Genomic DNA, 13,137 nt, shown 5'->3' with positions numbered 1-13,137 from the left:
TGTGTATATGGTGCATGGTGACGCTGTTTGATGAATCAACCCTGAATTCGTAGGAAGAGGGGAGATTTACAGTGGATTAACTTTGTAGTAACCTGTGTGTCAACGAATCCTTTACCCTGATTTTATACCATTAACCTCGATGCCATAATCCTGACCACAGTGTTCTTGCCAGATAATCACGACCTTATTTGTGAAGTTGAAAATGCTACCTGTCTGCTTGAAACACATTCTGTGTCATAAATATATTAGCTTAAGCATTGTGTGTTGAACGTACAACTATATACCACTCTTGTCTACAGCAATGTGTTCACATATTAGGCAGAAAAGCCCCGCGGGCTACATGCTTTATAATGAACTTGCAGTTTTGTTCCATATTGGCGTCTTTGCCTCAAGACAAGAAAATGATTTAATGTGGAACCAAGATAATTATTTCGATTTGTGCATGTGTTTGTGAATCCTGTTTCTATGGAGACCATTTTGCTTATGCATGTCTATGGAACTGATGTTGAATTTGCTGCTTTTTGACATCTTTGGAGTCCTTGATCACTGAGCTTGATGTATATGTGTGTGTTTATATCACAGAATGAGCTACGACCAGCATATGAGGACTTTCTCCTTAAGAAACAAGAGAAGAAGGCAAAGAAGAAGAAGGAAGAGGTAAACTGCACGATTATGTACAAAACTAAGGTTCTCGCATGCATTTGACCAATGAATTTCCATGATTTCCCATAACATTTTCAGTTGTTTGTGATTACTGAATAAATAAAAATAATAATTTTATAAAGATTGTACTCACAAAGAGTAATAATTATAATTATAAAATATTATATTTTTAATTATTAAACAGTACTACAGTACTGTTATAATTATAAAAAAATAACTTTACAGTTGAATATAACTAGAAAAATGTATATTTACAATGACCATAACTTCATGTCTTCTTATAATTTTAATAATTTCTATGAGCTTGGAAATCACAATTCCCTAATATCATTGCAAATATCAGCTCTCATCTTTGATTTAAAAAAAAAAAATCAATTACTCAATTAAATCAATAAAAAAAAAGAATTACTGAACAAGGATATAGACTTAACACAATAATTTCTGAAGGAATATGCACATTTTATTTTTTTTTATTTTTTATTTTTATTTTATTATATTTTTTGTAATGTATAATCATTTTTGTAATTTTAATGATTAACTCTAGTAAAAAATCTTGGAATGTCATTAGGAATTTTAGTTTATCCAGTTTCTTATTAAACTCCTATTAGGATTTTTTTTTCAAAGAAATTATGAAAGAAATTATCTCTAGTATCTAAAACAAAACAAAACAATTAAAAGGAAGTCTGTAGGAAAGTCTATAGGAGTTTTGGTTTTTCTAGTAGGACCTTTTCCCATTAGGATTATTTAGGAAAGTATGACAGATATTCCAAAATATACACGTTTTAATTATTTATTTTGTTTAATAAATGTGTTTTTACTGTAAAGTTCTTTTTCAATTCAATTCACCTTTATTTGTATAGTGCTTTTGATGATACAAATCCTTGCAAAGAAAGCAGCTTCACAGAAAATTGAAGTTTCTAACTTTCTACATTATATTTAGGAGTAGCTTATCAGTGGTGACTATGTTAAGGTGATGTCCATATGGCAGAAATGTACAGTAAAAATCATGCAGTTAGTTAATGACTTGTATTCAAACAAACGGTGAACACTATTAATATAGCAAAATTAACATAGCAAATTTATAGCAAAATTTGGTAGTTATCTCTTCTCAGGTGTTCAGGCATCTCAGATCTTTGTAAGGGCTGGATTCAGACTGAAGCTTGTGTAATTCCTAGTTACCTGGGGATGCCCATCCTGTGGCAGAAACAGAGAAGCAAATAGAGAAAATTTTAAATTAGCATAGCTGCTGTTCAAACCAAGCAAAAAACTATAATGTCTTCAAACCAAGCAAAGAATGATAATGTGCATTTGATCAGATAAAACTGAAGTACAAGGTTATGAGATACATTATGTCAATGCTTAGCTAAAGAGATGTGTCTTTAATCTAGATTTAAACAGAGAGCGCGTGTCTGAACCCCCGTGTCTGAGTTTGGGAGCCAAATGTGAAAAAGCTCTACATCTTTTAGTGGACTTTGCTAAGGTATTACCAAAAGTCCAGAATTTCGCGACCTTAGGGAGGTGATGTATTGTACTGTAGCATAATAGAAGACTAGTTAGATACGCAGGAGCTAAACCATTTAGGGCCTTACAAGTAAGTAGTAATATTTTGTAACTGATACGGAACTTAATAGGTAGCCAGTACAGAGACTGTAAAATTGGGGTAATATGATCATATTTTCTTGACCTGGTAAGGACTCTAGCCGCTGCATTTTGGACTACCTGTAGATTGTTTATTGAAGATGCAGGACAACCACCTAGCAGTGCATTACAATAGTCCAGTCTAGAGGTCATGAATGCATGAACTAGCTTTTCTGCATCAGAAACAGGTAACATGTTTCGTAGCTTGGCAATGTTTCTAAGACGGAAGAATGCTGTTATGTGAAATATGATCTTCAAAAGACAAGTTGCTGTCTAATATAACACCCACATTTTTGACTGTAAAGGAAGTAACAGTACATCCGTCTAGATGCAAATTGTAATCTAAGGGATTCTGTGTACTGTTCTTTTTAGTCCAATAATTAATATCTCTGTCTTAGCTGAATTTAATTGGAGAAAATTATTGGTCATCCAATATTTTACATATTTAACACACTCTGTTACTTAGATAATTTAGAAGTTTCATCTGGTCTTGTTGAGATATATAGTTGAGTATCATCCGTATAACAATGGAAACTAAACCCCTATTTTCTAATAACATTACCAAGGGGCAACATGTATATTGAAAATAGCAGAGGGCCTAAGACAGATCCTTGCGGCACTCCATACTAGTGCAGTTTCTGTGCTATGATGGGGCCTGAAACCTGACTGAAATTCTTCATAGATATTATTTTTGCAGGAAGGAGCACAATTGAGCAGACAACTTTTCTAAAATTTTAGACATAAATGGAAGATTTTAAATGGGTCTGTAATTTGCCAGTTCACTAGGATCTAGTTGTGGTTTCTTAATAAGAGGCTTAATAACCGCCAGCTTGAAAGGTTTTGGGATGTCACCAAGAGATAACGACTCTATAATATTAGTTAATAATATTGAGAAGCGGTTCTTCTGCTACAGGTAACAACTCTTTCAGTAATTTAGTTGGTACAGGATCTAATTGGTTTCGATGCAGTGATAAGTTTATTTAGCTGTTCCTGTCTTGTAGTTGTAAAGCACTGCAATTTTTCTTTGGGTGCGATGAATGAAGCTGAATTAGAAGATGCTGTAGATTCTACATTTGTTATTGTATCAATATTACGAGTTTCTTTCTTGAGAGAATGGGTATTGCTGTTGTACCATGGCACAGTATGTTTTTCTCTAACCTTTTTTAATTTGACGGAGGCAACAGCTTCTAATGTATTAGAGAAGATAGTTCCCATATTGCTAGTCATTTCATCTAGTTCATGTGCATTTATGGGTACACAGAGCAGTTGAGACAAATCAGGCAGGTTATTTGTGAATCTATCTTTAGTGGTTGGAACAATAGTTCTATCCGGACGATACAGCGGAGCGATATAGTTAATATCAGTAATACGCAGCATGCATGATACAAGGTAGTTGCCAGTATCATCATCACTTTGAGGTACAATATCTATATCAGTAAGATCAATTCAATGCAATATAAGTAAATCTAGCGTATGATTAAAATGATGAGTGGGTCTGGTGACATTTTGCTTGACCCCAAAAGAGTTTATTAAGTCTGTAAGTGCAAGTCCTAATGCATCATTTGTATTATCAATATGAATGTTAAAGTCTCCGACAATTAGCGCTTTATCAACATTAACCAATAGGTCTGAGAGGAAATCTGCAAATTCTTTTTAATCACTATTAATCACTTACCACTATCAATTTAGGATCTCAAGGTGAAGTCTTAATTTTCACTTTAATTTAATTATTGCGTAAAAATGCACTGAGCTGAAATACCTGGAATACCTTGCACATTTTTCCAGGTAGATGTAAGATAATGAGTGTGTGTGCGCAGTGCTTTTAATCTCTGCTCTATGTTCTAGCCGGACGCAGGAACGGATGACAAAGGAAGAGAGAAGCTACTGTCTGCTAAAGGAGGACAGTCACCGGTGAGGAGGGGGGAGATAATTTGACAGTTTACTGTGTCTGTCTATGAGAGAGTGAGCTAATCAACTTAACCAGAAGAGGCGGGGTTTCAGGGATAATACAGTTAGTTCTCAGCTGTCAGTAATCGAGTGGTCACTGCACTGACCTCCCTCGGACCCCTCCTGCCCACCCGGCTCATATCCGTCCTTCTTCTTATCACACCCCACATTAGCACTCTCTTATCTTTTTCTTCTCATTCTTTCTGACAATTTAATTAATTAGATAATGAACTACACAGTCCGTTGGACAACATTGGCACTGTGTTTTTCCTGTCTGAAATGAGCAGTTTGGTCGCAATTTCACTTGATGTGATTTTGCGGATTTTTGTTACTGCCATTGTGCCCTTGTACATAGTGTCAGGCCTGCGGCGCATACAAACAACACACGTACGTGCTCAAACACTACTGTAGCGTACACGCTTACTACACACGGCACTCAAAGCAGATTACCTCTCTGGGTATTCCACACTAGATTATGCAGGATTAGAGTCAGAGCTGGATTAAAACACACAAGTTAGAGTGGTGTCCTTCCTCTAATCAAAGACACATGTTCACTGTGTATATGCGTGTACCTGAGAGAGTGTAGTGTTTTAATTCAGATTTCATGCGTGCGCGTCAGGGGGAGGGTTGGATCCGTGCTGTTCATTAACTTCAGTACTTCAATCTAATCACCCGTACTTAGTTTCAATGATTAGTTTGTTCCAAGTTCAAAACTATTTCCTGTTCTGATGCACAAAACCACTACAACAGCTGTAGATTTTGTAAACTAATATTTAATAGTGTTTTTAACACTAATAGAGTTTTTAACTGAATAATTTATATTGGAGGCCAGATTGGTAATGGTCAATATTAGCATATTTATTTTAAATTTCATTTTTTTAGGCATAAGTAACCAATTAATAGGTTGATTTTACAAAAAATGTTAAATACTGTGGTGCTTCTTTAATGAACTTTAATTATTTATTACATTATTCTGGTTAAAAAAACACTAAACAGACCAATATAGACCAATCCTGTTCCTGAAGATCCACCTACCTGCAGAGTTCAGTTCCAACCCTGATCAAACACACCTGTCTGTAATTATCAAATGCTCCTGAAGAGCTTAATTAGTTGGTTGAGACGTGTTTAATCAGGGTTGGAGCTGAACTCTGCAGGTACAGTAGGTAGATCTCCAGGAACAGGATTGGGCACCCCTGGTATAGATTTATAGTATGGGCCATCATATTGTTTATTGCCATAACAAAAATCATTATTGCTTATTAGTTTCAGGCAAAATGTGATTATGGTAGTCAAGTAACTAGTGTATTACCAGCTGATATGGTGAGCATTAAGTAACATCCTGTTGTTCTTGTAGCTTGCCTCCGAGTCTTTGTCATGGACAGACCGGCTGCCAGGATACTGCATCAACATATCCTCTATCCTCCTTATGGTGGGTACCTTTCCCCATAAGAGCATTTGTCACATTGCTTTTATGCTTAAAATTCTTATTTATCTGTTCTCTCAGGTTGGGGTCACGTTCTCTGCCGTGTCTGGAGTGATTCTCTACCGCATCATTGTGTTTGCCGTTATGTCAATGAACCCTGATCACGGTGTGTGTGTGTGTGTGTGTTTACATGACAAAAGATTAAATGTGTTTCTTGATAAAAGGGTGACTCTAATGAAGAAAAGATCATGCATTACCAATGATGATTATTATGAATATGATATTAATGTCATACTTGCAGAGATTCCAAAGACTGAATCGACATATGAGGAGCATGTGATCTTGAAAGCTTTTTTGCTGAAGAGCATGAATTCATTTGCACCTGTCTTCTATGTGGCCTTCTTTAAGGGCAGGTAAAATGGCATGCCATTAGCATACCCACCCAAACTAACGTGATGTTTTGTCTCTGTTGCGAGCAATGATAATTGGATTATTATAATGTACTTTGTGGTTGTTTATCATGTTCAGTGTGTTGCAGTGTAGTGGTGTGCTTACTGTAGTATTGTGTTTGTATGTAGTGTTGTGTCTACACTAGTGTCTACTGTATTCTGTAGTGGTGTGTGACTGTCCTGTGTATGGCATTGTTGAGAATGTTATCTATGTTCGTCTGTATTGTATATATCACTTTGAGCATTTGTTTCATAGGAACATTTATTTTTATATATATATATATATATATATATGTTTAAAAAATTGTTAACCTAAAATCATGCAACACTGAGAAACAAAAAATATTGGTAACACTTTATAGTAAGGTTCCATTTGTTAATATTAGTTAACTACACTAGTAAACATGAACTAACAAAGAAAAATCTATGAATAATCTTAGTTAATATTTCAACATACACATAATAATATATTATAAAAATCAAAAGTTGTATTTGTTAATATTATTGAATGGACCTGAACTAACAAGTATTTTTATTAATGTTAAATTTTAATAAGCACAGTAACAAATGTATTGCTCATTTTTAGTTAAAACATTAACTAATGGGAACTTATGGTAAAGTGCTGTCAAAATATGATATTCTACAGTAAATGTCTATATTTTTTATATTTTCTATAAAAAAATTTTTTTACTATATATTACTTGTTGAATATGATCTTTCATGTAATTATTGTATACAAGTCCCATGTTGTGCACTTGAAAATGCATTTTTCTCAAAATTATTTTACCCCTTTTTTACTCAATTCAAAAATATATCATCATATTTTATTAATTTTTGTTTTTATTTATGTCTAAATTCCAGATGCAAATTATAATTCTATAACGGCCTGTTTTGTGGTGTCTGTGTTACATGTAGTGTTGTTGTATGTCTATAGTGTTGTGTTGCTGAACAGTACACCATTATGTTGTAGTTTAGTATGTGCGGCTTTAGTGTCTAGCACAAAAATGCAGAATTTCTGGGTTAGCATTGTTTAATCCAGAAAATAGTAGCATTGTCGGTATTTTAAAATACCCATCATAACTCTGGTGTGCTAATTTAGGTTTGCCGGTCATCCGGGTGACTATGTTTATGTCTTTAAGGATTTCCGCATGGAAGAGGTAATTATTAAAACGATAATATGTTTGTCATCAGTGTTTTAGCATACTGTTACTAACTATTTGCATGTATGTGTGTTTTTGGTCCAGTGCTCTCCAGGTGGCTGTCTTATTGAAGTGTGTATTCAGCTGGGAATCATTATGTTGGGAAAACAGCTCATTCAGAATAATGTGTTTGAAATTGCAATTCCGTAAGTATACACGCACATACACACATGCAAAGTCTTCCCTGTGGTCCCTCTGCTAATTTTCTTGGATTCCGCAATGTATCCCCAGTCTATTAGAGGAAGCCCCTAACTCTCTTGTTAAATTAAATTTTTAATTCTCTACACCGTTTAACATTACCAACGCAGTGCACAGTGAGTGATGGAAGAAGTGTTTAAAATGACACAGCCAAATCTGTTGACATTACAGAAAGCTGAAGAAGATGTATCGCACGTATAAGGAGAAGAGAGATGGATTGGCAGATGAGGAGGACAAAGATTCCAAACGAGAACCACAGCGCTGGGATTTGGACTACGACCTGGAGCCATATGAGGGATTGAGCCCAGAGTACATGGAGATGGGTGAGTACTGCATCACCTTCATTGTTCTACTTGTTTGAAATGCAGTCAACCTGCAACATGAAAGCCTAATTTGGTTGTACATAACTTAATGACAGTGTTGTGGCTTAAAGTTTTTTTCTAAAATTGATTTTATTGTCAAGAAAATGTTTATTTTCGTAATACATGTTCCTGGTCTTATTTTGAGTGATTCATCAGTGTACTTAATTCCTCCTTTTGTAGATTTCTTCAACATTTTTTGATTTGCTCCATCACATTATAAAAGTACAATGTGAATACTGTTTATAGTTAGCTTTAATAGCTGTAATAATATAATAACTTTCAAAATGATAATTATTTATTGTATAAAAATATAACTGCTAGTCATTTAACATCATGAAGTACCTATACTCTGGGCGCTACAGACCAATCAGAATTAACCTTAGGTTTTGCATTCTTTGGGACCAGTTGCATAAACAAAGCCACTATGTGAAGACTGTGTCTTAAGAACTAGATTGACCAACCAGCAATTAGCCAAGAGATAATCGGTCTTACTTTTCTGATTCAAATTGGGCCAATCTACCTTTTTGTAACCAACTTCAAACAGTTATGACAAGTCTTGAAGAAAACAAATTTGATGATAGTAACTTTTTAAGACTAGTCTTAGCAGTTTATGTAGCCAGCCCCTGAAGCTGTTACACAGCTGTTAGTAGTCTGGACAACTAGTTAGCTAGAAGCTTACTCTAAATTTGGTTTAGAAAATGTTGATATTGAAAGCAGGATCTGGCTCCTATTCAATTACATTTAAATTTATTTAAAAGTAGACAGCTTTGTCTGCGCCGATAACCTAGTGGGCAGTGCACTGACATATAATGCTGTTGTGCTTCGGGTGTCCCGAGTTCAAATCCTGGCTTGAGGACCTTTCCCGATCCCTCCCCCCTCTTGCTCTCCCACTTTGCTTTCTGTCTGCTCTTTCATAATAAAGGCAAAACACCAAAAAGAAATCTAAAAAACAAATACAGGCCATCACAAACATTTGCATGGCATCAATGCAACCATTTTTTTTTTCATCTCACTACACAAAAGGTTGCCCAACCAATAAGATTTGCGATTTCAGTCACATGCCCAGAGCCACTGCAGTAACATAAGACTGCTACTTAGTGTATTACCTCTAAGGATAAGGAACATGGGGGAAACAGAATCCAATGGCCAGCAATCAAGCTGTCGGAATCTGTTCCCCCACCTGCATGGAGAGACATTTTGAGGTAGTTGCTTGTTGTTGTTTTTATCCCATATAGGGATGAATCTTAACCAGTATCTTCTTCAGAAATATTAGAACCTTCTAGTATTAGAAATATTGGGTAAACAGAATCAGATGACAAGCAATCCAGCTGTCGTAATCTGTTCTTCCCACCTCCAGGGTAAAAGATGTTGTTGTAATGGCTTAAAAGTTGTTGATTCTATCCCATATCGGGATGGATCTTAACCAGTATCTTGTTTAGAAATATTAGAACCTCCTTGTATAAGAAACACGGGTGGAACAGAATTTAATGACAGTCAATCCAGGTTAAAGTTTGTTGATTTTGTCCTGTATGGGGATGTATCTGTGCATTTTCAGTCAGCCTGTCTGTTGTTTTTTCACATAGGTCTGTGCATGAAATAGGTTTGCACATGAAAACCGGACCAAATTTTAGTTTGTGTTGGTGTGAACAGACCTTAAGCTTTGTGATACTCAAGGAATGATCTTGAGAGAGAGAGAGAGAGCATAGACACAGTTTGATTGAAGGAAACAATACAACAGTATCATATTGACAATAACCTATGATAGATGTAAATAAATGTTAATCGGGTTAACCCTGTAGTGGTAGATTGGATCGGTCATGTTGGTTAACAGTTACCAGAGCCAATTCTGTGGGTCAATAAGCTTTGTACGCCTTGAAGACTGACACTTAATATGTTTCGTTTGCTTTTCTGTCTATCACAACTTCTACTTCAACTACAACTTCAGAGACTCTGACAGTGGTCGGTAACCTTCTGTCACAAAGGGAGAGGAATATTACATGTATTATTTTATTTAGTTGTTTATTTTGAAATCCCTCACATCTGTATGGCAAAATACGTTAGTAATCCTTCACTGTAGTCACACAACTGTAAAGGAAGCCATAGTGGCACAGTGATTAACAAGAGATATAAAAATGTTAAAATGGATGCCAACACCTGCTCTATACATTCTATTATTAGTTTTTCCTTAGAAGAGGTTTAGAAACGGTGTTTAAAGAGGCCCATGATGACTTTGAGGAACTGGGTTTGATTAAGGACGTGGATCATTTGTGTATGTGTGTGTTTGTTTGTCTGCAGTTATTCAGTATGGATTTGTCACACTCTTTGTGGCCTCCTTCCCGCTGGCACCAGTTTTTGCTCTGCTTAATAACATCATTGAAATCCGACTAGATGCGGCAAAATTCGTCACTGAAATACGCCGGCCTGATGCAGTCAGTGCTAAAGAGATTGGTATGAAATTTGCAGCAAATATGTACAGACTTGCTCATTACTATGCACTTAACATAACTGTTATTTAATCTAGTTCACACTGTCACATATTTATCTTCCCCTTTCCAGGCATATGGTACAACATCTTGAGTGGAATCAGCAAGTTTGCTGTCATTACAAATGTGAGAGTTAAGAGTTAAGAGATTGTGACTTACGATGAAACAAATTTCAGATTTAGTTGCTGGCTGTGTTTAATATGATTTATCTCATTGCATGCAGAGATTTTAAGGTTCTTCCTCCTGCTATCTCTCTTTCCCTCAAGGCATTTGTGATCTCCTTTACATCGGAGTTCATTCCTCGGATGGTGTATCAGTATTTGTACAGTGAGACAGGCACCATGCATGGTTATACCAACCATACACTGGCTTATTTCAACACGAGCAACTTTAAACCTGGAACTGCCCCACATGATACAGACTTTGACAGACAACTCCGTATTTGCAGGTACACACAACACACACTCAATACCCTCATACTCATGAACTCTACTCGCCTACATTATCATATCATTCTTTCTTCTGCTCAACAATTCATAATCTTCACAGGTACAAAGACTATCGAGATCCACCCTGGTCTCCCGAGTCTTACCAGCTTTCTAAGCAGTACTGGTCTGTGCTCGCTGCACGCCTGGCTTTTGTCATTTTTTTCCAGGTCAGTCTTTACTAAACGGCTTTTCTTCTTGTTCAATGAACATTGCAGGTTAAATACAACTTATGCTCTATCTACCATTAAACAAAATGTAGTCTTGCTTGTGCAATGTTGTTGTGTCATGGCCATGTCATCCTAGTATCATTTACATGACATCCATGCAATGATACAAGGAAGGGTTGTAACGTAAATATCCCTAAAGCATTTTCAGGAGTTCATATGTCCATATAATCTTTGCAAGATAAAGGTAGACAGCTGTCATTCTGCAATAAGGGGGCTCAAACTCTAATTTCCCCTCCTTTAACCTACTAGTAGGAGATTAAAATAGAGCTGAAATGTTAGAAATAAAGGTGGAGGTGGGGGAATGCCTGAAGAACTGTGACATAAGTGATAAAAGCAGCAGTGGCCTATTAACCCTAAATTAGATTTACAGATTAGATGAACAACATGCATATTTTAGAATTCCATATGCACTGTAAAAAAAATTCCGTAAAATTTACGGTAAAAAAACGGCAGCTGTGGTTGCCGGAATGTTACCGTAAAAAATACGGTAGCAACGTTTTAGGTTTTACGGTTGTAACTTAAATTTACAATTTCATTAACTGATATAATGTTAATATACCAACCTATTGAAGTACTGAAATCTGTTTTGTACCTTTGTAATACGCTGATAACCACCAAATGCAGGTGGTGATGAAAAAGTCACATGGTGAACCAAAGCCAATCACACGGAGCTTTTAAATAATAACATATATAAGAATATGGAGTTAAAAGCAGCTCAATTGTATTCAGAGAAAAAAATGCTGCAGATGCTGATATTTATAAGATACAATTAAGATGAAATTCTGATGCTTTTAATGTAAATCAATGAGATCTATATAACAGTACAGCAGATACTGACATAACATGATGTTTTAATACATCTGTCATGCTTTAAAGAAGTACACTTATTTTGATGTGGTGACTAACATACTAAAGCACATGTAAAGAACTTGATTATAATTTTAACTGTAGTGTATTATTCAATATTACGTTTCAAGTTAATATATTTTAAATTAATTAAGTTGCAGCTTTTTCAGCATTGCAAAGTGTTTTAATAGCAAATATATTTAACTTTTGAAGACAACAAAAGTAATTATGAAATTATAAAGATCTTATGTCCTATTTGAGTCAAAAATCACTCTAATGTTGCATGTAATATAAATGTAAACTATAATGCATTTTCATTTAAATGCATTTAATTCCAAAATTGTCTGAAATCATTACATTCAGTTTGCACTTAAGAATATATTTTTTAAAGTATGTTATTTATAATAACAAGTACATGACACATTTAAATAGGTTTTAATAGAAATTACATGAAAGTATATTTTAGTTGATCATAAATGCTTGTCAGTACATTCAGCAGTACTTTAACCATATTTAAAAGACAATAGAAGTAATTATGAAATTACATATACAGATTTATTTAAGTCCTAAGTAGGTCAAAAAACACTCTCTGAAGTTCAGCGAATTGCATTTAGTATAGACTTATACTACAATACATTTAAATTTAATTGTATTTAACATGCAACTGTCTGAAAACATTAACATTCATTTTGCACGTAAGTATATTCTTTTAAAGTATATTATTTCTGTAATAAGTACTCTTTTTATGAGTACTTCTTTTCACAAGGGACTGTCCTGACTACTAACTATCCTTGCTACACCACAAACCTACACTGTAAAAAATAAATCTGTGACATTTAAGGTAAAATACCGGCAGCTGTGGTTGCCAGAACTTCACCGTAAACAATATGGTAGCAACATGTTAGGTTTTACAGATTTAACTTAAATTCACAATAAAATACTGTATTTCATTAACGGATGTAATGTTAATAAACCAACATATTGAAGTGTTAATATCTGTTTTGAACTGGTGGTGATGAGAAAGTCACATGATGAACCAAAGCTCATCACAAACAGCTTTTCTACGAGATGAAAAGGGTAGTTCTTATATATAGAAGGTTTCACACAGTGTCATTCACACAAACACTAAACACCACACACATGACACATGAAACTGAAATAATGCAATAAACATTCATTTAACAACATTAGGTGTAACACACAAATACAAAACT

At 35.0% G+C, this 13,137-nt stretch overlaps 1 protein-coding gene and 1 long non-coding RNA gene across 2 annotated transcripts in view; one reads left to right on the top strand and one right to left on the bottom strand.

Moving 5' to 3' along the window:
* LOC107662884 (uncharacterized) overlaps positions 1–13,137 on the bottom strand; it is a 34,400-nt gene that overhangs the window by 10,058 nt on the left and 11,205 nt on the right. The window lies entirely within an intron of this gene.
* LOC107662882 (anoctamin-1-like) overlaps positions 1–13,137 on the top strand; it is a 36,345-nt gene that overhangs the window by 19,525 nt on the left and 3,683 nt on the right. Inside the window, exons 15-25 of the mRNA XM_016452997.1 lie at positions 583–657; positions 4,147–4,212; positions 5,603–5,677; positions 5,753–6,084; positions 7,220–7,277; positions 7,365–7,465; positions 7,689–7,840; positions 10,175–10,327; positions 10,436–10,488; positions 10,629–10,810; positions 10,912–11,017. Of these exons, the coding sequence (XP_016308483.1) occupies positions 583–657; positions 4,147–4,212; positions 5,603–5,677; positions 5,753–6,084; positions 7,220–7,277; positions 7,365–7,465; positions 7,689–7,840; positions 10,175–10,327; positions 10,436–10,488; positions 10,629–10,810; positions 10,912–11,017 (1,353 nt within the window). The remainder of the gene's footprint in view (positions 1–582; positions 658–4,146; positions 4,213–5,602; positions 5,678–5,752; positions 6,085–7,219; positions 7,278–7,364; positions 7,466–7,688; positions 7,841–10,174; positions 10,328–10,435; positions 10,489–10,628; positions 10,811–10,911; positions 11,018–13,137) is intronic.

The sequence above is a fragment of the Sinocyclocheilus anshuiensis genome, unplaced genomic scaffold (assembly GCF_001515605.1).
Source record: "Sinocyclocheilus anshuiensis isolate Anshui unplaced genomic scaffold, SAMN03320099.WGS_v1.1 scaffold739, whole genome shotgun sequence".
Taxonomy (NCBI): Eukaryota; Metazoa; Chordata; class Actinopteri; order Cypriniformes; family Cyprinidae; genus Sinocyclocheilus; species Sinocyclocheilus anshuiensis.
The sequence above is the reverse complement of the archived record's forward strand: the minus strand, read 5'-3'. Positions and strand labels throughout refer to the sequence as shown.